Source organism: Mixophyes fleayi, chromosome 5 (genome assembly GCF_038048845.1).
Source record: "Mixophyes fleayi isolate aMixFle1 chromosome 5, aMixFle1.hap1, whole genome shotgun sequence".
Lineage (NCBI taxonomy): Eukaryota > Metazoa > Chordata > Amphibia > Anura > Limnodynastidae > Mixophyes > Mixophyes fleayi.
The window spans coordinates 252,574,952-252,602,194 of record NC_134406.1 but is presented as its reverse complement, the minus strand read 5'-3'; the positions used below and the strand labels follow the sequence as shown (position 1 = coordinate 252,602,194).

Sequence of the window (27,243 nt, the reverse complement as noted above, 5' to 3'; positions counted from 1 at the left end):
AGAAATAGGAAGTAAACCATGTCTCGAGTCTTGGACAGAGACATAGGGCTAGATTTACTAAGCTGCGGGTTTGAAAAAGTGGGGATGTTGCCTATAGCAACCAATCAGATTCTAGCTGTCATTTTGTTGAAGGTACTAAATAAATGAAAGCTAGAATCTGATTGGTTGCTATAGGCAACATCCCCACTTTTTCAAACCCGCAGCTTAGTAAATCTAGCCCATAGACTGTCCCATGAACTGTCTGTAGTTAGGAGGATTTGGCTTAGCATCTAAAGATCAGAAGTTGGCAGTTATTGCATGCAGAGTCGAAGCCATTGAAAAATACACAGCCACTAATAGGAGTAGTATAAGCACAATACACAGGCCTCCTTTTTATTGTAATATAGAAAAGAGAAACATCCTACTTATAAAAGGAATTCTAAACAACCTTTGTAAAGTTGTTTTCGCTATCACGGAGTTCTCTCCCTATAAGAAATTGTGAAGCACGGTCTTGGTGAAATTTCAGTTTAACTGAATGTGAAAGTCACAAACTAATGCCTTGTACATTTCATAATGGAAGGATCAAACTATGTATTGCTCCTTTCCCTAATAAATCATGGAGAATGCTCTAAATATATAGTAGTCTATTATTATGCAATGCACCTCACCTTCCATATATCTATTAGAATAATTGTATGCCCATTTCGCTACGTTCCCATCAACTCACTGAAGACGTCTCATTCAAGGCACTCAGCAGCAAACTGTTGTGTACTTTTTTATTCCCATCTCAATACCTAAATGTATAACGTCACATACCTGCTTGCAATATAGAGAACAAAATCTTTAACAACATAATGAGTCAATAAATTGTCAGCAGATTCGTTTTTCCCTGTAGCCTTCAGCTCTTTTAAAGTGCGCAAATGGTTGGCAATGTGTCCTCGGCTTCCCCCGTTTCATCCTAATTGACGCAATTCTCTGTAATCCGCCCATCGCTGTCCATTGGCCTTAGGTTTTTTGATAAGTTGATTGTGACTTCTTTTTTTGGCATCCTTTTGCTGTCTCTTTTGGCCTGTTGAAAATAATGTTATTAAAAATAAGATCATAATGAACCTCAATGGAGATTTGTTTTTACATGTAGCATGTTAAAATGAACCTTGAGACACATAAACTGATAAATATATACCATTTTCTAATACATATTGGCCTCAGTTTCAGCCATGTTTTTATCATGAGTCTTAGTAAACAAAAGAAATAGTTTCCTCCCCCACCTCTTATAGCATGAGGCTTGTACAAAGTGTGTGAGTAGTTAAACCTGAGAAGAAGCCGACATTTACGTATCAAATGCTGTGAGCCAACTTCCTGTGACATGAATTGCTCCATCCCTCTGGACGCTTTTAAAATCTCACACACAGGGCTGGAAGATCTCTCTCACACCTTCTTCCCCATATGAAGGCAACATATAAATGTAGCACACAAATACTTGATAGCTTATTTGTACACTGAAATTTAAAGTTGATATTTGTGCGCTACATGAAAAAAACAGTCAGTATTTAACTTATGTGCAAAACAGAATGCTAATTTGCACCCCTTGCATTGTAACATGGTTTTGTCCAGGAGACTTAAATAAGAAGTTTCTTAAGTTAAGATCCTTAATGAATCAAGCCATGAAAAAGTATTTATGAGAATGCAGACTATCAATTTATTACAAACTAGTGACATTATTGAGACGTGAAACACTTTGTGCCTCATTCCTCATTTATGTCATTAGTCCCTAATGAATATTTCCTCAGGCCACTGTGTGCAGGTGACAAGTACATTTTAATATTGTGCAATATGTACAAATGTCTTAATGGATGGGAACCAATCAGATGTTAGCTTTACTTTTATAATCAGCACTAGAAACATAATAATTACCATTTGTTTGCTGTGGTTACAGCACCTTTCACCACATAACACCAAGTTATTTAATTTATCCTGTTAGGTTCTTATCTCTATTTGTGTCATACAGTTTTATTCATTTATTAACTAATTAAAATCCTTAATGTCAACAGTTAAATTACGTCATAGAGACCATTTTGCTGTCCCGGCTATTGCAAATAGAAAGCTAGAACTATATTAAATACTGTAATTATATGGATAATCTTCAGCCTTTAGCTGTCTTGTGATTCACATGTTTAAATACTAAATAGTTGTCTAATTATGACATATTAGACCTAGCTAAAAGCTGATGCAAATTAATGCTGCAATTAGGCTCAATTACATGATCACTTTCACTAGATCAGCCAGTATCATACATTTGTTTGCTGGGACGGATGCGGATATCATACCATGTGGACTTCCATCCTTGGGGGAAGGTCAGCTAATAGAATGACCCCTGGGACAGCTGCTGAGGAGGAAGAGGCAGCAGGGTTAGTAGTTGCGGTTGATTACTGAGTTTATCACTGGAGGGTTATTAATGGGCTCTACCAGTAGAGTGAACTATTATTGGACTGATAATGTTACTGTTCTCAATTTACTGCGTATTACTTGTTCTTGGACATTACTGCTGGTGACATAACTGGGCTTATGACTCCAGGTGGTAATTATTATTGGGCTTTACTGCTAATGGTGGCATATTAGCGGGAACTAGTAGTACAGCTAGCACACATTACTGTTACTGACAATGTTACTGGGCATTACTACTACAGGTGATATACTATTGAGCATTGCTACTACTATTGCTATGTTCCAGGGCAGTATTACTACTGGTGATATTACTGGGCATTATTACTGCTGCTGTACATATTACTGGGCACTATTGCTGCAGATAGTATATCATTGGGCACTACTGTTACTGCGTACATACTATTGAACACTATTACTGCTGTACATATTACTAGGCACTATTACTGCTGTACATATTACTGGGCACTATTACTGCTACTGTACATATTACTGGGCACTATTACTGCTGTACATATTACTGGGCACTATTACTGCTACTGTACATATTACTGGGCACTATTACTGCTACTGTACATATTACTGGGCACTATTACTGCTGTACATATTACTGGGCACTATTACTGCTACTGTACATATTACTGGGCACTATTACTGCTACTGTACATATTGCAGGGCACTATTACTGCTGTACATATTACTGGGCACTATTACTGCTGTACATATTACTGGGCACTATTACTGCTACTGTACATATTGCAGGGCACTATTACTGCTGTACATATTACTGGGCACTATTACTGCTACTGTACATATTACTGGGCACTATTACTGCTACTGTTCATATTACTGGGCACTATTACTGCTGTACATATTACTGGGCACTATTACTGCTGCTGTACATATTGCTGGGCACTATTACTGCTGTACATATTACTGGGCACTATTACTGCTGTACATATTACTGGGCACTATTACTGCTACTGTACATATTAATGGGCACTACTACTGCTACTGTACATATTACTGGGCACTATTACTGCTACTGTACATATTACTGGGCACTATTACTGCTGTACTTATTACTGGGCACTACTACTGCTACTGTACATATTACTGGGCACTATTACTGCTGCTGTACATATTACTGGGCACTACTACTGCTGTACATATTACTGGGCACTATTACTGCTGTACATATTACTGGGCACTACTACTGCTACTGTACATATTACTGGGCACTATTACTGCTACTGTACATATTACTGGGCACTATTACTGCTGCTGTACATATTACTGGGCACTACTACTGCTACTGTACATATTACTGGGCACTATTACTGCTGCTGTACATATTACTGGGCACTACTACTGCTGTACATATTACTGGGTACTATTACTGCTGTACATATTACTGGGCACTATTACTGCTGCTGTACATATTACTGTGCACTATTACTGCTGCTGTACATACTGCTGGGCACTATTACTGCTGCTGTACATATTACTGGGCACTATTACTGCTGCTATATATATTACTGGGCACTACTACTGCTGTACATATTACTGGGCACTATTACTGCTGTACATATTACTGGGCACTACTACTGCTACTGTACATATTACTGGGCACTATTACTGCTGCAGTGCGTATTACTGTGCACTATTGCTGCTGTACATATTACTGGGCACTATTACTGCTGTACATATTACTGGGCACTATTACTGCTGCTGTACATATTGCTGGGCACTATTACTGCTGCTGTACATATTACTGGGCACTATTACTGCTGCAGTGCGTATTACTGTGCACTATTACTGCTGCTGTACATACTGCTGGGCACTATTACTGCTGCTGTACATATTACTGGGCACTATTACTGCTGCAGTGCGTATTACTGTGCACTATTACTGCTGCTGTACATATTGCTGGGCACTATTACAGCTGCTGTATATATTACTGGGCACTATTACTGCTGCTGTACATATTGCTGGGCACTATTACTGCTGCAGTGCGTATTACTGTGCACTATTACTGCTGCTGTACATATTGCTGGGCACTATTACTGCTGCTGTACATATTGCTGGGCACTATTACTGCTGCAGTGCGTATTACTGTGCACTATTACTGCTGCTGTACATATTGCTGGGCACTATTACTGCTACTGTACATATTACTGGGCACTATTACTGCTGTACATATTACTGGGCACTATTACTGCTGCTGTACATATTACTGGGCACTATTACTGCTGTACATATTACTGGGCACTATTACTGCTGCAGTGCGTATTACTGTGCACTATTAATGCTGCTGTACATACTGCTGGGCACTATTACTGCTGCTGTACATATTACTGGGCACTATTACAGCTGCTGTATATATTACTGGGCACTATTACTGCTGCTGTACATATTACTGGGCACTATTACTGCTGCAGTGCGTATTACTGTGCACTATTACTGCTGTACATATTACTGGGCACTATTACTGCTGTACATATTACTGGGCACTATTACTGCTGTACATACTGCTGGGCACTATTACTGCTGCTGTACACATTGCTGGGCACTATTACTGCTGCTGTACATATTGCTGGGCACTATTACTGCTGCAGTGCGTATTACTGTGCACTATTACTGCTGCTGTACATACTGCTGGGCACTATTACTGCTGCTGTACATATTGCTGGGCACTATTACTGCTGCTGTACATATTGCTGGGCACTATTACTGCTGCTGTACATATTGCTGGGCACTATTACTGCTGCAGTGCGTATTACTGTGCACTATTACTGCTGCTGTACATATTACTGGGCACTATTACTGCTGCTGTACATATTACTTGGCACTATTACTGATGCAGTGCGTATTACTGTGCACTATTACTGCTGCTGTACATATTGCTGGGCACTATTACTGCTGCTGTACATATTACTGGAGAGTATTACAGCTACTGTACACATTACTGGACAGTATTACTGCTGTTTTGTATATCACTGAGCACTGCTACTGCTGTCATACTCGCAGGGCCGGTGCTAGGGTCCATGGCTCCCTAGGCAAATTTTCAAAATCGGAGCCAAACCCCGCCCCCCGCCCGGCACATTTTCCAAATCGGCGCCCCCACCCTGCACACTTACAAAATAGTGTGTAAGTGTGCAGGGTGGGGGCGCCGATTTTGAAAATGTGCGTCTTTTCTTACCTGCTTCTAACTTGCCTCCTCTCTGCTCCGTCTGCTCCCCTCCACTCACTGACACTGTCGGGCCGTGATGATGATGTCACGCCCGACAGTCAGTCAGTGAGTGGAGGGGAGGAGACGGAGCAGAGAGGGAGCGGTGGTGGTGAGCAATAGTCCCTCCCCTCCCTGTGGATGTATGTGAAGCTGTGCGGCGGCCGTGAAAGGTATGGTCAGCGTTCGCCGCACAGTTTTAAAGAAATTTTTAATCTGTGGCGCCCTCCAGGCGCCCTAGGCAAGTGCCTAACCTTGCCTAATGGGAGCTCTGGGCCTGCATACTGGTGACTGTTGATACATTGTGGCCGTTTAAAAGTGCTCTTGTGAACTTTTCCAACACATGTGAAAGTTCTCAGTGCTAGTTGTTCACAGTGAGCACCGAAATGTATTTAATTATCTATTTTTAAGAGAAATAACAAAAGGTATGTTGACTACAATTGTTGTAAACTGTACTAGACAGGCCTTCTACACACTTGGTAAAATAGTCTGACTTTAACATCGGTGCAGAAACCTGTTTCCAATATGTGGGGAAAATTAGTAGACCACCTGTTATTATGTTGCTATAGAAATGCATTAGCTGTACTCACTAAACTACTGAACACATCAAAACACACAAAATAGAACATATATATCTCATGATTAATGAGTACCAAGAACGTGGATACCACAGTGATGATCTCTATAATGACAGGTGTTAAAGGCTCAACTACCAGCTCTGGAGCTAGTATGATATTGTTTTTATCTAATGAGCACCAGGTTATTGAATCTGCTTGGGATGTAGTTGGTATATTTACTAAACTGCTGGTTTGAAAAAAAAATATGTTTCCTATAGCAACCAATCAGATTCTAGCTGTCATTTTGTAGAATGCACTAAATAAATGAAAGCTACATTCTGATTGGTTACTATGGGCAACATCTCTACTTTTTCAAACCCCTAGTTTAGTAAATATACTCCAGTGGGTCTTATATAGTCTTTGCCATATTTCAACATATTCATCATACTGCTCAAGCAAGTTCTGTTACTCACTATTGGAAGACAAATTAATTTGTCACACCACATTTTCATGCTACAATTTTGCTGTAATACACTTGTTGCATGTAAAAAATATTGTCCCGGAATGGGATTTGCGTTGCATGACATGTTGTCACATATAGTCGGAAGTTGTAATAATAATAAAATGTTTGTAGTAGTATGTCATATTTATACGTGTTTTGTTGCTTGCAAGTGTAAAACTAGCCTATTGAGCGCTGATTATACATGGAAGTACTGTTGTTTATCTTCATATCTACAGTAAACAGAATGTTCTCTACAATATGTTCCATATTGTATTTAATTTACATTAATGGAGATTTAGTCATGGTGGACGATCCTTCTTAACCCTTTGAAAAATCAAAAGAGCTTTAAATGAATGACTTTTCTTAGTACAACATTCTATTGTCTTTCATACTCATATGAAATAATTCCTCTGCAATAGTGTGGATTGTGTAGTGATTTGTTCCTACAAGTGATTATTGAATAATATTCTCCACACAAAACCTGGGGAACCCCGTGGATTTTCTATCATATCAGCAAACCATAACACCCCATATGATTAGAGGCCAGACTTGCACTACATGGTATGTATTAAAGTGTATCTGTGGCAAAAATAGAGCAGAGGGCAGCCATTTTATATAAAGCTCCCATAACTGGTAGCTGACAGAAAAGGGCGTGGTCTCTACCAAAATGGACATGACGTGACCAGCTTTGGGCCTGGTTTGGGCATATCGGAGTGTGGGCTATTTTGTCCCCAATTCCAATCGGGAATGTTAGCAGGTGTGGATGAACCAATCTTCCTGAGAATGCAGACTATTGATTCAGTAGAAACTGGTGACATTGGTGATGCATGAGACACTAAGTCAGTGTTGGCTAACCTGTGACACTCCAGGTGTTGTGAAACTACAAGTCCCAGTATACCATTCCAGCAATAAGCTGCTATATATATATATATATATATATATATATATATATATATATATATATATAGGCAAAGCATGCTGGGACTTGTAGTTTCACAACACCTGGAGTGTCACAGGTTAGCCAACATTGCACTAAGTGAATATTGGTTCCGCCAACAAAATGGAGGCTTGCACTGTGTGTAGGTGAAGGGTCCAATTTAAGGGGCAGGAGAGTAAACCGTGGTACCTCTGTTGTCCTGCACGCACTCTTCTGTTTCTGCGTCTTTGTTCCTGTGGAGTAGACTGTTGGTTTCCCGCATTGTGTTCCTGAATTGGTTTTCTTGAGTCCTTCTTTGCCTGAGGATGACACAGTAACGCATGTTTGGGTTGACTTTCCATCTTCCAAAATGCCTGTAATGGAAATGAGTTGGTTTATAAATCAACTGTCTGTTATTTTATTAGAGAACAATTAGCCACAAACAAATTAGAAATTTATATCACAATGCTAAACGTATTTATTCATCCCATTGAAAATATTAACGTAAACAGATGCCTACTTGTATTCAGGGAAGGTTGGCAATGGGGGGAGGGCAGGTGCCCCAGGGCCACTTTTACTTTTGCAAATAAGGGCTGGCACTGCTTCGATTAGCACCAATTCACTGTATGATACATACATAGGGCCTGATTCATTAAGGATCTTAACTTGAGAAACGTCTTCTTTCAGTCTCCTGGACAAAACCATGTTACAATGCAAGGGGTGCAAACTAGTATTCTGTTTTGCACATAAGTTAAATACTGACTGTTTTTTCATGTAACACACAAATATCAACTGTAAATTTCAGTGTACAAATAAGCTATCAAGTATTTGTGTACTACATGAAAAAACAGTCAGTATTTAACTTATGTGCAAAACAGAATACTAATTTGCACCCCTTGCATTGTAACATGGTTTTTTCCAGGAGACTGAAATAAGAAGTTTCTCAAGTTAAGATCCTTAATGAATCAGGCCCTATGTCATCTATTTTCTTGATTGACTATTTACTGGATTTCTTCAGCTTCTAGCAGCAGTTTTACAGCATATTTCCCTCAAGGCTTTAGGAGATGAAATTAATAATTTCATGATTATCCTGAAGAGCCCATTACTGTCAGCTTGTGTGGAGCTGCTATGTCTGAATTTTTTTGTATTATAGCCTATTAATGCAATCACGAGACAGGGTGTTTCTGTAGTATAGGACATTTAATTATACCAGCCTGCCAAGATAAATGTTGCATGTCTTCAATCATCTTGCTTAAGATGCCATGTTGATTGTTTGGAATATTTGTGTGCCTTAGGAGTAGAGATGTTCACTGACCCCCGTGTATTGGTTTTGGTTTTGGATCTGTATTAAGTTCGTGTTTTGGTTTTGGCAAAACCGCCCTCGCGTGTTTTGGTTTTGGGTTTGGATCTGTATTATTTACAAAAATTGCTATAATATGCTAAAATCACATAATTTTTCTCTTTTTTTGCTTCTACATTATTGTTAACCTCAATAACACTAATTTCCAGTCATTTCCAGTCAATTTTGAACACCTCACAATATTATTATCATCCACTTTTGGCCAAAGACTGCAGCGACCTGGCTGGAAACTAAGCAACAGAGCAATGACACAAACACACGGCAGTTCACAGCACATCTAGGTAACATTGTCACACAGCAGTGGCAGAAAAGTGGTGCAAGAAGGAATTGTCCGTGGGCCATCCCACCCACATGTTAAAAAGGTTTAACTAACAAACTCACACAGAAACAGGAGGAGTACCAGGTACAGTTTAAAAAACCAAGCACTTCAGCGACAAGGAATGCCATTTTTGTGGCAGAAATGTTTGGATTGTTTGAGCCCCCACAAAACAAGCTACCAATGGGCTTAAGGCAGCTAAGCTAACAGTGCTGTTAATGAACTGTAAGACTGCAGCGAGCTGGCTGGTTACTAATTGCCAGAGCAATGCCACAAACACACGGCAGTTCATAGCACATGTAGGAAACATTTTCACACAGCAGTGTTAGAAAAGAAAAGTGGTGCAAGATGGAGTTGTCCTTGGGAATGTTATGTTAGATATTAAAAAAGACATGTACAGTTTAACAAACCAAGCACTCCAGCGACAAGGAGTGCCACTTTTGTGGCTGAAGTGCTTGGCTTGCTTGGGCCGACACAAAACAAGTTACCAATAGCTTAGCTGCCTTAAGGCTAACAGTGCTGTCAATGAACTCTACAGTAGCAAGATGTTGTTGTCATCATCCTCACCCCCATCAGTGTGTATGTCATCCTCACACAATATTAAATCATCCCCGGTGGAATGCACATTACAGAAGTCTCTGTACTCTGATGTACTCTGATGAGGCCTTCCTTGTGGACATCATCTTTTACACATTTTTGATGAACATCATCTTTTACACATTTTTAGGAAATAGCCTCCTATATCGATCGCTGACAAGGTTCCCTGTTGTGCTGAAAACTCTTTGAGTACACACTGGAGGGTGGGCAGCTTAGGTATTGCAAAGCGAGTTTGTACATGGGTCTCCAAATTGCCTTTTTTGCCTCCCAGTATGGAAAGGGACTGTCTGACATATTTATTTGTACGCTGTCATTAAAATCATCCACCATTTTTTGGATGTTAATAGTAGGATCAAGTGGAGTTACAGCAGAGGTGTCATGGTTTTTGGTCAATTATTTTAGACTAGACCAGGGGGTAAATGTATGAATCTCCGGATTCTTCATCTCCGGCGTGTTCAGCCTCTTCAGCGCTTAAATTTAAAGCGGCACTGCATTGTAAAGGGAAGTTTCATACATTTACCCCCAGATGTCAAAATGTTGTGCTAAGTCATCTGCATCCTCCTTCGGTCTCTGCAGCAGATGTTTGAGAAACTGAAGGACAAGACGTCGTCGTGTCATGTACCACTTGAGCTATCATCTTGCTCACCAGGAACTCCTTGCATCTCTTGAGATCTGGGTCAGTCGGAAACAAAGAGAAAACATAGGGCCTGATTCACAAAGGAGTTAAGTTAAGTAAAAAAAATTAGTAAGTAGTCTCTTGGACAAAACCATGTTACAATGCAAGAGGTGCAAATTAAATTTATATTTTGCACATAAGTTGAATACTGTTTGTTTTTCATGTAGCACACAAATATCAACTTTAAATTTCAGTGTACAAATAAGCTATCAAGTATTTGTGTGCTACATGAAAAAAAACAGACAGTATTTAACTTATGTGCAAAATAGAAAACTAATTTGCATCCCTTGCATTGTAACATGGTTTTGTCCAGGAGACTACTCAATTTTTTACTTAACTTTTTTTAATAAATCAGGCCCATAGCTCTTAAACCTAGGATCAAGAACAGTTGCCAAAATGTAGTGATCCGATTTCAAGATTTTGATAACTTGGATCCTGGCAAAGCGAATAACGTACTTGATCTACAAGCCCGACATACTTAGCTCAACCGCTTTGTTTCATCTCCTCCTTCAGTTTCTCAAGCTGCTTTTTCAAAAGTCTAATTAAGGGACTCTGGCTCAAGCTAGCAGTGTCTGCACTCACTTCATAGGTGACTATTTTGAATGGTTTCAGCACCTTGCACAATACAGAAAGTATTCTCCATTGCGCTGGACTAAAATACATTCCATTGTTTTTCTACAGTTAACTTTGCCTTGATTACAGGTGTTTTTTTATTTACCAAGGTAAAAGCTTTTGTTTACATTTTTGTTTTAAAATCACTATGCACCTGAACATAGGCTTTAGCAGATGACATAGAGGGATTACTATCATCATGACTGGTGCTAGCAGCTGCTCGTTGATCCTGGTCTTCTTGGACTGATGTGAATCCATATTGATGGCACAGAGCATTGTGACTGGAGACTGGAGAGTGAAAATAACACTGCTACCCCTTTTTCTGTGTGACCAATGGCATAGAGCAATATGACTGGAGACTTATAAGAACACAACCACCCCTCCTGTTTCTGTGTTACCAATGGCACAGAGCAATGTCACTGGAGAGTGACAAGGACACTGCCACCCTTCCTGTTTCTGTGTGGCCAATGGCACAGAGCAATGGCACTGGAGACCTATAAGAACACAACCACCCCTCCTGTTTCTGTGTGACCAATGGCATAGAGCAATATGACTGGAGACTTATAAGAACACTGCTATTCCTGTTTCTGTGTAACCAATGGCATAGAGCAATGTCACTGGAGACTTATAAGAACACAACTACCCCTTCTGTTTCTGTGTGACCAATGGCACAGAGCAATGTGGCTGGAGAGTGACAAGGACTTTGCCACCCCTCCTGATTCTGTATGAGCAATGGCACAGAGCAATGTCACTGTAGACTTATAAGAACACTACCACCCTTCCTGTTTCTGTATGAGCAATGGCACAGAACAATGTGATTGGAGTGGATACTGGAGAGGATACTGATATGAAGAACACTGCCTTCCCTCCTGTTTCATTGTGAGCTATGGCACAGTACAATGTCACTAGAGACTGCCAAGAGCACTACCACACCTCCTCTTTCTGTTTTAACTATGAAACTAGCCAACTACATTGGAGACTGTCAAGAACACCCTTCTGTTTCTGTCTGTGATATGGCGCTGGATCTCCGTGGATGGCGGTAGTTATAGAATCCAAAACTTGTGGGATCCAACGAAGCAGCAATGATGTTTTTCATCGGTTTCAGTTCCAAGGACATGCAAAAGTACTGAGCTGGCTTGGCTTGGCACTCAGATCTGCTAAGTTCGTATGGGCTCGATTTCCAGAAAACCGACCCCGAACATCCTTTACTTAGGAATGGAAGAAAATCATCATGACATAGAAACCTGCTAAGGTACAATTAAAGCAGCTAGAGAAGTGGCAGTAAGGCATATTGCCATATACCAGTCCACTTTGACCACTGTGTTTGTGTGTGTTTTTGTGTATGTGTGTGTGTGTGTGTGTGTGTGTGTTTGTATTTATATATTCTTTGATATATTCCTAAAAGGTTTTTAGGGCTCCTTCACAGCGATTGGCTGTTATAACATAATGCCCAAAAGTCGCATTAAAATAGCATGAATGGTTTCTTGGTCATTTCCACCATTGCCTTCTAAAATGTTACGTCCACTTTTAATCTTATAGAATGAGCCATGACCTATTTGCTCATGGAAAAGTTAATAAAAGCCTCACCAAAACACATTAATTTTCATGCGTTTTACCCATTTCCCAACAAAAGTATTAATAAGCCCTTAAGCTGGTAGCACCGACAATGAAGCTGCTCACCAGACACAAAAGAAGGCTTATATGACAAGAAAAGAAGCCATATGGCAACATACAATTGGCTGTAAATAGACGAGGAAAGATGTACTTATAGTTACAAAGTTTGATTAATCTACTCCATTGCTCAAATGCCCCCAAGGACATATTCCATTCCAGTTCTTTGATCGCAACAACATTTTTTAAAATACAAGGTCAGTGCCCCTTTACGTTACACGGTGCCCTGAAAAATGGGTATTTTCCACTTGAAGTATCAGACAGTTCTTGGGGCACTTTACATGGTAAAGAGTGTTACAGTAATTTGTTGCTAAAAAAATGATGCTACATATTGCAGTGAAAGAAATTCCTGGATGAGAAATGAAAGAATTGCCAACAAAATCAAGATGAAAGGCTTTAGTCAAGGTCAAACAACCTCCTCCAGCAAGATAGCAAATCTCTAATTAGATATAAGCTGCAAAGAGCACCTTCTGAAATCCTGTTTCCTGTGTACTGTTTAATAGGAATGTCTAATAAAAATATCATGTATAAAAATGTACTATAGGGATGCACAATAAAATATATCGTATATAAAAATATATTTAACATAAGAAATCATACAACAAATGCAAAACAAGCATGTGGGGATTTTAACATTATATTTTAATTTGAAAATATTTGTAATATATTTAATAGAGCTGCACATTTATCACCAATTCACATGGCGCATTTATCCAAAGCTTGTCTGCAAGCCTCTCAGCTACCCTCTACAGGGGCGCACGGAGGATTGTCGGGGGGGGGGAAGGGGTTTCTCCCCGCCGACCCAAAAAAAAAAAAAAACAAAAAAAAAAACGAGAGAGAGCTGCTGCGAATAACACTTCATCCTGGGTCATGTCGCTCAAGAACTTCCAAAAGTCACCACTGATGTCAGGTGGAACAGGCTGAGCAAAGGCGCTCAGTGACTGGACTCTGTTTTTGCCAGGTGTGAGCTTGTTGCCCCTTTTGATTTCGCTTACATCTCTTCATGTGTTGCCACTGGTATTTCCTTACAAGCAAGCCTTGTATAATTTCAACAAATTCGACCAGGTCCAATCTTTCATTATTAATGGTTCAGCCATGAGGCATGCTACACAGTCACGCTTGCTGGGCACCCGGCATGTTTGGATAAACTTCATCCTGTGTTTCACCACAGCTTGGATCTCCTCTCTGTCCCAGGTTTTTCTCCACACACTTCTTTACAACCTAAAAGGAAGTAGAGTGGTCCATTACAACAATCTATTAGGCTGTGTAAAGAACATTGTACAGGCGGCACCTCCTTAAAAACCAAGTTATCAGCCGCAAACATAGTGTGGAGCTTGAAAGTGACGTCATCGCTACCTGCCAGGTTCTTCATTCATCGGCAGTGTTTCAGGTCAGTGTTTCAACGTGTCAGTATTACCAGTCTGTTGTGGAATACACCTTCATGTATTCCTGTCTGGGTATCCGTTGTCTTGGAACTGGTAATCATTAAAAGGTACCCCACCCATCTCCACTGCTTTCTTGAACTGATTTGTAAAATAGCTCTAAAGTTCAAAAATTCACAATAAATTATCAAACTTTAGACTAAAAAACTTCAAGCCACATTCAAGCAAAGTAAAGAGGCACCATGTTCAAGCAGGGGAGGGCTGGCAAATTTTAGCCCAGGGAGTAAAACTCAACTCTGCAGCCTTTTAGGACTATTTGAAAGGGAAACAATGCTGGTGGCCCAGTGACCCAGCCCAATCCACTATGGGACCAGCCCAGGGGGGCAGATCCCCTTTGCCCCCTAGCCCAGCCTGCCCTTGTGTTCAAGCTAATTCAAACATCTCCGAGCTTGTTCAAGCTTATGTGGCTACATGTATAGTATTTGTAATGATTTTCCCTACCATCTAGATCTTCAGATACAGTAATGTTTGCTGTTAAAATGAATAAATACTTTAAAATGTAGCAACATTCTATAGCTTAATTAATGTCTATTGTTTTAACTGCTGACTTTGAACCACAGCAGTCAAACAAAAAACAATAAGAGTATCTTACAATGAGAATTTACAGCCATTTACAGAAACCACAAAGAAAGAAAAATTTTAAAATATACCTCTCTCTCCTATTTCGCTGTGTTGAATTATATATTTGCATTAAACTCTACACTCTCAGAATAAACGCTCTTTTCAGACATTTGCCAGTGAATGAATGATCTCCCACTGATCAGAAACCTGGTTTGGTTTAGTACTTAAGATGCAGCCTCAGTTAGAAGCCTGACTCCTAATGAGTTTTACAGCTGGTCTGTATACTTTCAGTTCAGGAATTCAGATACAGGTCTTTAGCATTCATCTTCATGAATAAGTAGCAAGATTTGGAGTAGGACACATTGATATAAAATTACTTCATTGTTCCTATATAGATGCTGAGGCAGGCATCTGGATTCAGGCTATTTTCCTATAGTACTTAACAGTTTTACTAGGGATAGAAATGATCTTAATGGCTTTATTTTAATTTAAGTTTTATTACTCACACTGGTGCAGGTACAGAAAGTACAGCGTTTTTGTGATTGTTTTGTTTTTTTACGGAAATTTATTTAAATTTTTTAGGAACACACTTATACAGGGACAAAAGAAGAGATCGCCACAGGCCATAATAATAAACATCTTACATGGTAATCAGGTTGACTACAACAAACAAATGTAAATCAAATCTACAGTGTAAGGGTATATACAGGATTTACAATCAGATAGTTGGCCAAGGCAACAAACTAAATACATAGAAGACTAATTTTCCTTGAAATATACAAATGTGTGTTCATTTATGTGTGAGGGGGGGTTACTAATGAGGAAAAGAACAACTGAGATCAGAAGTAGGACCCTTGGCGGCTGCTGGGCCCCCATAGGGGAACTAGAATGTTTTTATTAAGTAATCAAACCAATCATATGCCTATGTTTAGAAGAAATGGTCTGAAACATCCCAGCCAGGGTCGTTGGGGGCATTGGGAGTAGGGGGACTATTGTAAATAAACCAATCACACCAGATTTGGGAACATTTGTGGGACTTGTTATTTAGGTATGCAGACATTTTTTCCATAGACGTCAGATACCAAATTTTATTAAGAAGTTGTTGTTTGGAGGGAAGATCTGGTTTTTCCAATGGTTTGCAATCAAACATCTGGCCGCATTAAGGATCTGTACAGAGAGTTTCTCAGAATATTTATCAAGAGCCTCTAGCGGGGATCCAAGGAGGAAAGACCAAGTTCATTTAAAGATTGGAACTTTAGTGATATCCTGATGAGAGTGGCCACATCATCCCATAACAGAGCAATGTTTGGGCTTGACCACCAGATATGAAGAAAGACACCCGCTCCTCACAGTCCCTCCAACATAGCTCAGAGGTTTCATCGTAGATGATTCTCAACTGTGTAGAGAACAGATACCACCTAAAGTATATTTTGAAGTCATTTTCTTTAAGAAGGGAAGAAATAGAGAATTTGTAGACTCTTTCCCTTGCAATTGTCCATTTGCCCTTCTCTGCCCAAATTAGCCTCCCATTTAAGTTCATGTACAGGGGTAGCGGACTGTCTAGAGGAGCTGAGAAGAATATATAAAATGGAGATATTACCCTTCGGGAGAGGATTGTGCACATAGAGAGAATCACGTGGGATTAGAGATCTCATGATAACAGGTTTAGGGAGAGAATCAACATAGTGTTTCACCTTCAGGTATGTAAATGGAATGGCGGTCGGGAAAACAAATTTCTCCCGCAACATCGCCAGTGAGATGCATTGGTCAGAAACAAGAGCAACTTTAACCAACTTAATGCCTCTCTTCTTCCAAGATAGAAAGTTAGAGAGACATTGTCCTGGAGAGAAGTCAGGGTTGTTCCAGAGGGGCATTTTGGGGGTATGGAAGTGAGGTGGTCTCAAATCAGACAGGTAAAAGTAACTGGATGCGATCTCACAAAAGGAGATCTAGCACCTGGGGTCCTTGTTTAATAGGCAAAGCATCCAAGGGATAGCTTTCACTGGAGAAAGTCAGCTAATCTCTCTGTTTTCACTGGAGATAGGAAGTTTCCATGTTTAATAAATAGATCTGAATATCATGATTAGGTCTGAATATCATATAAATAGCCAGGATCACCAAGTGCCTCCTCCTGCAGTCCCTGTGAAGTCCTAGTATAAAACATAATGAGAAGAAGAATGTACTACATGAAGACATGATTATCCTGTGGTCACTGCGAGGAGCTCTCCTAAACAATGAAATGTGAGAAATGCCGCAGATAGTATTTGAAAACCCTTATCTAGAATGTTCTAAGCGTTCCTGATAATACTTCATACCTGTGATCCAAACTAGTTTTTTTATTTATTTTTTTAAATTATGACTACGGAATTAAAAAACCTTTGTGCTAATTTACAACATCCATTACATTACTTTATTGTCAAAATAGAGCTTCATATTTATTGAATTATTAATTTGACAGTAATTGAATTATTTGCAGATGTTAACTACTTGAATCTTTCCTCCAGCCGTTTGTTTTATTAATTTAGGTGAGGTCAGTTAGCTAATCATTGGCATTTAGAATTCTGATATCATCTGTAACAATAAATATTAAAATAGATATTAAAAGGTTTACCTGTGTGCAGGAAAATCCAGCTGGCCTATATGAAGTAAGTAGGAAAGAATGTCAGTGTGGGATTCTGCCTTCCTCCTCATACATTTTACCATTACAACCATTTGTTGGCAAACACACAGCAGAGATCTGTGATCCCTAAATGCTTTTTTCACTTTAAATTAAATTGCTTTAATCAATCCTTTCTGCCACATGGTGGGGTTCCTTGGACAAATACAACAAAGCCCTGGTTATTTAAGACAGCTCCTGGTCAACTTCTGTAATTTTTTTTTAGTATTTGAAGATCTGAGTACAGCTATATATAATAGGGGCTCTTGATTAGGTAGCACGGTGGCGAAGTGTTTAGCACTTCTGCCTTAAAGCACTGGGGTTCAATTCCCAGCCATGGCCTTATCTGTGAGGAGTTTGTATGTTCTCCCCGTGTTTGCGTGGGTTTCCTCCAGGTGTTCTGGTTTCCTCCCACACTCCAAAAACATACTGGTAGGTTAGCTGGCTGCTAACAAATTGCACCTAGTCTGTGTGTGTGTGTGTGTGTGTGTGTGTGTGTGTGTGTGTGTGTTAGGGAATTTAGACTGTAAGCTCCATTGGGGCAGGGACTGATGTGAGTGAGTTCTCTGTACAGTGCTGCAGAATTAATGGCGCTATATAAATAAATGGTGATGATGATGATTGTACAGCAGTCACTTTTAGTCCTGTGTCTTATTCCTACCTCCTTGGATGCTCAAAAATTAATTACGGAGACTGCCCAATAGACATCTCCAGTAACTATAAGTATTAGGATTAGTATTAGTAGCTGTATATACATTTTAATAAATAAATAATAAATGAACATAAGAAAATTAGTTCAAATCTTTTCAAGGTCTCCTTACAGAAAATTAATTATGAGGCTTATCTAAACATAGCAGATCAAAATGAAAAATAAATCAGTTATATGCTTAAGATAACAAGATAATCCAGTTGACTATTGTGAAGATCTTTCCAGAACGGAAATCATTCAACCCTCTTTAAATAGTTTCATTATAAGGAACCTAGAATTATCCCAACAGGGAATTGATAAATTAGTATAAAGGAGATGTATTAAATATAAAAAAAAAACTCTTGGTTGGAGTCTTTGAGGATTACACTAATACATGTTAGGAGGTAATAATTCTCTTGCTTTCCCCAGAGCAATATGTTTTAAACACAACAAAATGGATATTAGTACTCAGGACTGATCCACAATAAATACTTATTTTCCTATTAAAGATGTCCATTAGGTTTTCTTAACTTATATCCCCCAATTAATATTAAATATGGTGATAATGTTTTCTATATCTTGGGGCCTCCTGAATACAAGAGTCGAAACACAATGGTGGTTAAAAGTGTAGCCAAAACCTTGTACTTACTGTGTGTGTACAGGTCTACTCCTTTATATTTTGTACTATTAGCATTATAGAGTGCATAATTGGTATTAAATATGAGATTCAAGCATGTCAATTTAACGTACCTGTGCACAAGGCCTTAGGGTTAAAAACAAATATTTTTAAACTAAGATTCTCTGCAGCAATACTGGGAACTGTGCACAGTTGCCGCTACCTTGTTTCAAAAACATAAAAGCAAAATAACATGTCAGGCCTAAGTCATTAAGAAAAGCAAAGCATAAAAAAGGAGTAACTTTGGACCTGGGCAAAACCATGTTGCATTGGAGGGGGGGGGGGGGATAAATTTAAAATGTGGAGGCGGATATATAGTTGGGGTAGGGCATGTCCTAGATCAACTATAAATTTCAGTGTTAAAATAAAGCTATCAAGTATTTGTGTACTAGATGAAAAAACTGCCAGTATTTAACTTATGTGCAAAACAATAAACTAATTTGCAGCCCTTGCATTGTAACATGGTTTGTCCCCTAGAACATGACTACTTCATACTAAGTATTATTGTCGTGAATAGTGAACATAGGGTTAAGAGAGCTGTCTGCTTGAGATCTCAAGATCTCAAGCAGACAGGTTATAAACAGCTTTAATATATGCCAATTTTTTCCACCAAAAAAACAACAGAAAAAGGATAATGATAAATTGGAAATCATCATTCACAGCTGAAGGATTCCTATTTACAAAATGACAACATCAACCGCAACTTCATTAGCAATACAGAGTATATGTGTACATGCTAAAATGTCCTTGTATCAAAATATACACAAGGGATTACTGGTGCATCCAGACCTAGGTTTCAGAAACGTAGCACACTGAACACGGCAATTAAATATCTGGCAGTGAACAATTCAATGGATGAATCAGCCTGTGACTGTACAGTTTGCCTTGTTCAACCTCCAGGACAAGAACTATGGGTGATGATTATTGATCATTGTCCCCCTAATAGGAAAGGTGGGGTTCGAGGTTCGAGAGGACTTTATTATGACTTACGCAGATTACAAGCAGTAGAACCTAAAGACTTGAGCAGAAGACATTATTTTACATGCTATACAGGAATGCAGTAATTGGAGTTGGTAGCATGATACCTGGGAAACATACTTTTAAAGGGATTGGCAATAAATACATATATATATATATATATATATATATATATATACATATATATATACATACATATATATATATATATATATATATATATATATATATATATATATATATATATTAGAGGTTCTAAGAGTACATCTAACAAGATATATTATTTTCATATGTTAGTGTTGAGTAGATTAGTACATTAACAGTCACAATAATGTTTTAAATCCTATTTTTTGGATCTCTGAAATACCCTGTGGAATAATTTGGAGTCTTTGCGTGCACCAATATAAATCCAGCGTCCTTTTTCTTGTTCTTGTATTGATATTGTAAATTGCTCTGGTGGTTCCACCTTATGCTAATTTAATGCTAAAACAGAATCATCTGTGAAAAATATAAATATAAAATAATTAGATAGCTAATTCCATTTAAATTGAGTACTAGTGCGACATATTGTTCTATATAGTCAGAATAAGTGCCCGCAAATCATTTGCAAACCTCTAGTTACAATGTTGGGTGTTTATCATTATCATCATCTTCATCCGCTACTTACACCTGACCCCGGTACCCGCAAATAAAACTGCTTCTTCAGTGACTACAACCCATAGTGAATACGTACACAATTATCCGAACACGCCCTTACTGTGCATTGCCTATGTTAGAACACCCGTTCCCTGCCCCATCATGCCTCTTCAGTCACAAAGAGTCTTAAGTGACAAAAACTCGTAGGTCTTAATAGCTTAATTTGCTAAAGTTCACTTTCTGGGCCGACGCAGTGCAAAAAAACTGCAAATATAGGTAAAGCAAATGGACGAATCCACTCTTCATCATCATCATCATCATCAATATTCATTTATGTAGCGCCAGCAGATTCCGTAGCGCTTTACAATTGGGAACAAACATTAATAAGACAATACTGAGTAATACATACAGACAGAGAGGTAAGAGAACCCTGCTCGCAAGCTTACAATCTATGGGAGAATGGGAGTTTGAAACACAAGGGCATGTGCTACATCATATTGCACAATGGACCAGCTAGAAAGCAAAGGTAAAAGTATTGAGTGGGCTGTGTGTGGCAATGTTGGTCAGAGGGTTGTTGTCTTGTGTTAGCTGTGTAGAGGGTGGTAATAGGGTAATCTAGGGAGATTTAGAGGGTAATAGAGGAATATTATAAACTTGTCTGAAGAGGTGGGTTTTCAGAGAACGTTTGAAGGTTTGAAGACTAGAGGAAAGTTTTACTGTGCGAGGGAGGGAATTCCACAAAGTGAGTGCAGCCTGAAAAAAGTCCTGTAACCGAGAATGGGAGGATGTGATGAGTGTGGAAGAGAGACGTAGATCTTGTACAGAACGGAGGTGTCGAGTTGGGAGATATTTTGAGACAAGTGAGGAAATGTATGTTGCTGCAATTTTGTTGATGGCCTTGTATGTTAGTAGAAGAATTTTATAATCATGCCCAAATCTATCTCCTATGTAATGCCAATTTTGTTAGTGTTTGACTCTGTTCCTCTGCCCTGTGTCTCATGCCTGAATGGTCTCTAGTCCTAGGGAATTGACAGGCTGATTATTATTTTAGCAGTCAAAATATCTGCCTCCTCTGTGAATAAGTGACAGCTACGCTTTAATTAATTCAACTACAGATGACAAGTAGATCAAGAGAATGTTTTTTTAAAAGGTTTAAACCATCTGTGCTGCATATTTTAGGATTACCAGAATATACTTTCTTAGACATATGGCTGTGCAGATATGGCTGTTTCCTTTCTTATGTAAATATATGACTGTTAGAGCAATACATATCTTAATTTGACTCAATTCATCTTAAAACTCCACAACAGATTTGTAGCTGAATCTAAATATTATGTGACAGCGCAATATGTTCCAGGACTTAATCGTGGCTAATTGCTACAAAAAATAAATCTCTAAGGTAAATGCATGTTGGGGTTTTACAAATGGATGGTACATTGATAATGAGGACTAAGGTCATGTTTCCATCGCTGTGATGTAATAAGCCCCTTTTGTTTTGGCTGTTGGAACCTGGTTTTAGGACATAGTACATGAAATGTTGGCACATAAAATGTTGTGTATAGTAGATGGCTGGGGTATGTGCTATGCATGAGGATTTGGTCACAATTATTCTCTTTCCAGTTCCGTATTCCAGCGCAGGTTCCGGTCCTAGGGGTATATTTACTAAACTGCGGGTTGGAAAAAGTGGAGATGTTGACCATAGCAACCAATCAGATTCAGATTCTAGCTGTCATTTTGTAGAATGTTCTAAATAAATGATAACTAGAATCTGATTGGTTGCTATAGGCAATATCTCCACTCAAACACGCAGTTTAGTAAATCTAGCCCCTAGACCCATCCCTATCTGCTAGAGCTACTCTAAGTTCTGGCAGTTGATGAAGTATACCTCAGCATTCCCCAGATGAGCAGGGGTATAATCAAGGTCCCCACTTTCAGCTATACTCCTGCTTCAGCTAGAACTAAGGGTCCTGATATGGATCAATAATAGCAGACGACCATGCAATCTTTGTTCCCTTATATCCTCGCCTAAGAGACACACGGGAAGAACATTAGGGACTGAACATGACACCTCTTTCATAGTTAAAGGGATAGGGCCTGATTCATTAAGGAAAGTTAAGCAAATATTAGTAAGGCAAAACCATGTTGCATTGGAGGGGGAGGCAAATTTAAAATGTGATGGCAGATTTATAGTTCGGGTATGTCCTAGATAACTTTAAATTTCAGTGTACAAATAAAGCTATCAAGTATTTGCGTGCTACATAAAAAAACAGACAGTATTTTCCTTATGTTCAAAATAATAAACTAATTTGCACCCCTTGCATTGTAACATGGCTTTGTCCAGAAAACTTGAGAAAGAAAACTTACTCAATTTTTTGCTTAACTTCCCTTAAGGAATCAGGCCCATAGACGTTACAGAAGATACCATAGGGAAAGACAACACTGGGGAAGACATCACGTTAGACTGTTATACAGACATAGTTGGAGGAAAACCCCAGTTGAATAGAATTTCTTATAAAAAACTGACTGTTGCTGTCCATTCCTCGAAATATCTACACAAGTTAATGTAAAAATTACTTTTGGAATACTCTGTTGATTGCTTAAAGCAGGAAGATTATGAACCTCATTTATGAAATGCATGGGGGTGGGAATGGCTGCGCACAGCACGGAATGCCATAGAAAATGTGCCTTCTCCACTCATTTACCTCATTACAATAACCCCGCTCCACAAACTGAAATCTAACCTATTACGTACTTCAGTAGGGGCGTCCTAGGGACTCTGCCCAACATCTTCTTCCTCCCTGTGGAAACTCCTCCACAAATGCTGCTATCTTGCTCTGCAAGCGTATGCTCCCCGGAGGAAATCTTGACTCACTGCAGGAGGTTGGATGTGACGTATACAGTTTTGCACAATGCAACTCTGGAGATTTTCTGCCTCTCAGAACACCTAGTCGCACTTTTAGGTTGCAGAGGCATCTCTCTATAGCAAATCGTAGCCGTGCACATTGAGCTGTGTGGTGCAAAACCAAGGTGTTTTGCAGTTTGCATTGGTAGTATCTGGTAAATGTCCTCTAGTCTATTTGAAAGTCTCCTGTGTTATCCCGCAGACAAATTATAGAGCAGTCTCGTTTACATACTCTGTGCAGTTTGTTATTATATCTGCAAGAGCTTCCTCTCCCTTCTCCAAACATTTGTGGAGATGAGCTGAGGAGCTTGCGTGGGCCAAACACTGCCGTTGGGAGATAACTGTGGGAGAGACGGAGGTGACGTGATCATACTTTCCTTCTGCATCGTTTCTCTATTGGAAAATCGTTTACTCATTTCACAGCTTTGCTTAAATCCTTTGGGTAGATTATTTTATTTTCTTTCAATCCATTACACAAGAGTGTCATTTATTTTTTCATCATTACACAATCTCTCCTATTAGCTTTATCACACCCATTGTTTTTCCATCTCAGCTGATGCTGTAGTCTTGTTATGTTTTTGCCTTCTGCTTCAATTCTATTAATTAAGACACTTTAAAATTCCACGAAACCAGGTTTACCCAGCGAGGGTACCTTTGCAGAATCAGTTCTACGTATTTAGTGGTGGCTATTGAAGTCCTCATTTGAACTTGATTCTGAAGTTATATTTATTACGTTATATTTATAACGGTGGTTAGCACTTCTGCCTTACAGCACTGGGGTCATGAGTTCAATTCCTGACCCTGGCCTTATCTGTGAGGAGTTTGTATGTTCTCCCCGTGTTTGAGTGGGTTTCCTCCGGGTGCTCCGGTTTCCTGGAACTGACTGATCCCTCAATATCTCACATCAATTTATGTCAATTATTTATATTAAAAATATCTATTAGGGAAAAAGCAGCATCAAATATGTAAATTATTTAAAAATAAAATAAAAAATGCAAAAGAAATAAGATGGAACTGAGAAGGAAAATACACGAGAAAGACAAGAACTGAAGCAAACTAAATCAGTTACGAAAAACATGTCGCATAAAAAATCTCATCACGGAAACCTTTCCTTAAAATCTGAGAACCCAGCTTCACAAAGTCTTGCATTTGAAACATGCTGGCAGGGAACATGAAAGTAACAACAGTTAAAAGGATGTGTGGTAATGTGTGATAAGTACATGACAGCTGAGTGATACCGTAATCAGAAACCACGCTGAGCCTGGCTCAATGCAAAACACAATAATAATGGTTAAAAAAAACAAACTACATGTGTTTTAAGAGGTTTTACAGATTCCAGTACATGAAATAATGTCACAGACCAAACGTTTTTTGTTGATACAACATTCTGCGGAATTCTATAACAAACACGTGTGAAACTAAATCTCTGGAAGTGGATGGGCCCATACGAGTTATAGTGCCGGGCCCCATAGCAGTTACATGAACTACTCTGATTATAGTTACGCTCTTGGTAATGAGGACAGGAGTGATGTGAGGGTCACCTTGGATAAATGCTCTTACAGATAACAATACGGGCTCTTTGGGCAGGTCTGACAGAAGCTGATAGGATTGTGAACAATACCAATTTCAAAAATGGCAAAAGTTATATAGGAAAATAGCGGCACCAGCGGTATAAATGCATGTAAAACTCAAGTGTTATTAACCAAATAAAACCATAAACTATCCTTAGAACACAGTTTCTGACGTCAATATGGGTATGGCTGAAATAATGCATTCCTTACAGATCTGTCCATGTAGCTCATGTTTCCCCTTACCCCAACTGCTATTAGTTGAGCCGGCCATTCACTTACAGATTTAGTTGACCGATTTAATCAATTTTGACTAAATTAATTGACTATTTGAAAATGATTCTATCTGGTGACGGGGTACAGTCCAGTAGAATGGTCCTGAATTAAAGCTTCTGATGTGCGTGATCCCTTTATGTGAAGATGTTACATCTGTGATATTCTTTTAAGACTAACAAGTGGTGCCTGGTGTTTTTTTGGGGTCCCATGACCTGAAATGCCAATGTACCAATGTACCTGTACACCTATCGCTTTGGATGCCATATGCATCCGGCTAGGCACAGCCCAATAGTATATATAGATAGATAGATATACATATATCAAACCCCCACACTTTCTACTTGCTCCGATTCACCAGAACTACAGTGTAGGTGCAAATACTCACAGATGATGACTTGTCAAAAACCAGGCGCAAGCTTGTTTAAATGTTTCTTAGCAATGTTCAGGCATTGTAACCCTTCCAGATGCAGTTAAAAAAATGCCCATTTCACATTTTTTAGCATGTATCTAATATTGATTACACAGTGTATTGCTTTGTTACACCTGAATTATCCAGGTGGCATTTTTCATTCTGTACATTTTTCTGTGAAATGTGGTGTTCAGTTCCAAATGCCAGAGCAATAGGTTCTTCTAGTTCGATCCTCTGAGTATATGTGCGCTTATTGTTCTATGTGCTGTTGACTTGTAATGACTAGGATTGCCTGCTAGGAACCCTGACCTTAGGGTTCCAATATTGTATTGTCTGTGCGGTCACCTTGCCTGTCCCTATGTTCTATATCCTGATCCATTTATTACCTTGTCCTGTCCCTTGTCAGCAGATGCTGGTGGGGCTTGCCTGGGGGCCACGAATTGTGGGCATTCTGTGGCCAAACTCACTACCTCTGCGGGATCCCTGGTGAATACCTGGATACTGAGATCCACGCACCAGGTGAGGCAGTACAAAACCTCCAACAGTCTACTACTGGTTGTACTATGTGTGTCCTCATCTTGAAAGGCCAAAATTCATTCTAGTCAGACCACAATTGATCTGAAGATGCCCGTATGAGCATGCGTGAGGACATCGGCCCAACCTGAAATGGAAGTGAGCCTGGAGACAAATGCAGTGTGACCTGTTGGCTCTTCATAGTGCCTGAATGGGTTAGAATATGCAATATGCAAGATTAAAAATGTATTAATCCAAAAAATGTTTCCAAGGCTTAATTACAAAACAATTAATAACAAGACATACAAAATAGGTTGCATAAATAAGTTTCAGAAATAAAATAGGAAATAAAACCAGAGTCACTGACTTACTAGTCGAAGACTTGGCGTGAGAGGAGAACACTTTGAGAAGGATGGCACACTTCAGCCTAGATAGTGTAGGTCTCCTCTTTAGAGATGAGATGATGTGGTTCATTACAATGGTAAATAATTACTTTTCTACAGCATTTAAAGTGTTTACCATGAGTTTGCATTTAAAGAACTTCATGTAAATATTTTATTTGTGAATTAATTCCACCCACACTAGTTAACAAACCTGTAGGTACACTGCTCCTGAAAGAGGTTGCTGGTAAAGACTTCTACAGAAATTTACTCCAAACAATGATTCATGCTACATACTAGGGCATTACTCTCTGGTAAGTTTCTGCAGTTTTGACAATTGGGAGAGACATTTACTCCTGAAATACACATTTACTAAATAAGCTTGTGAATGTTGGACTAATAAAATATACTACAGGCAAATGAACAATGAGGACTTTACTCAGTGATAAATCTTGAATAGAAATAAATTGCAGAATAAACATTACTTGTTATGCATAAATGCAATCTTTCGGGAATCTGCACAACCCTATTTATACCATACATCTCATCGTATTGATGTCATGCCCTCTCCTTCACTGGAATGAGACATTTAATTTGCTGTATTTGCTGTGTGCCATTCACACATGTATTTCACTTAAAGCATAATGGTATATCATCTATGAATCTGAGCTTCTAATGCAAAGCAATTATAATGCAAAGAA

The 27,243-nt window shown here is 39.0% G+C and overlaps 1 protein-coding gene across 1 annotated transcript in view; it reads right to left on the bottom strand.

Annotated features, from left to right (window-relative positions):
- Positions 1 to 342: 342 nt before the first annotated feature.
- Positions 343 to 27,243, bottom strand: part of BAALC (BAALC binder of MAP3K1 and KLF4) — a 52,583-nt gene continuing 25,682 nt past the window's right edge. Inside the window, exons 2-3 of the mRNA XM_075213915.1 lie at positions 7,836 to 7,999; positions 343 to 1,048 (exon numbers count right to left, since the gene is read on the bottom strand). Of these exons, the coding sequence (XP_075070016.1) occupies positions 938 to 1,048; positions 7,836 to 7,999 (275 nt within the window). The 3' untranslated portion in view covers positions 343 to 937. The remainder of the gene's footprint in view (positions 1,049 to 7,835; positions 8,000 to 27,243) is intronic.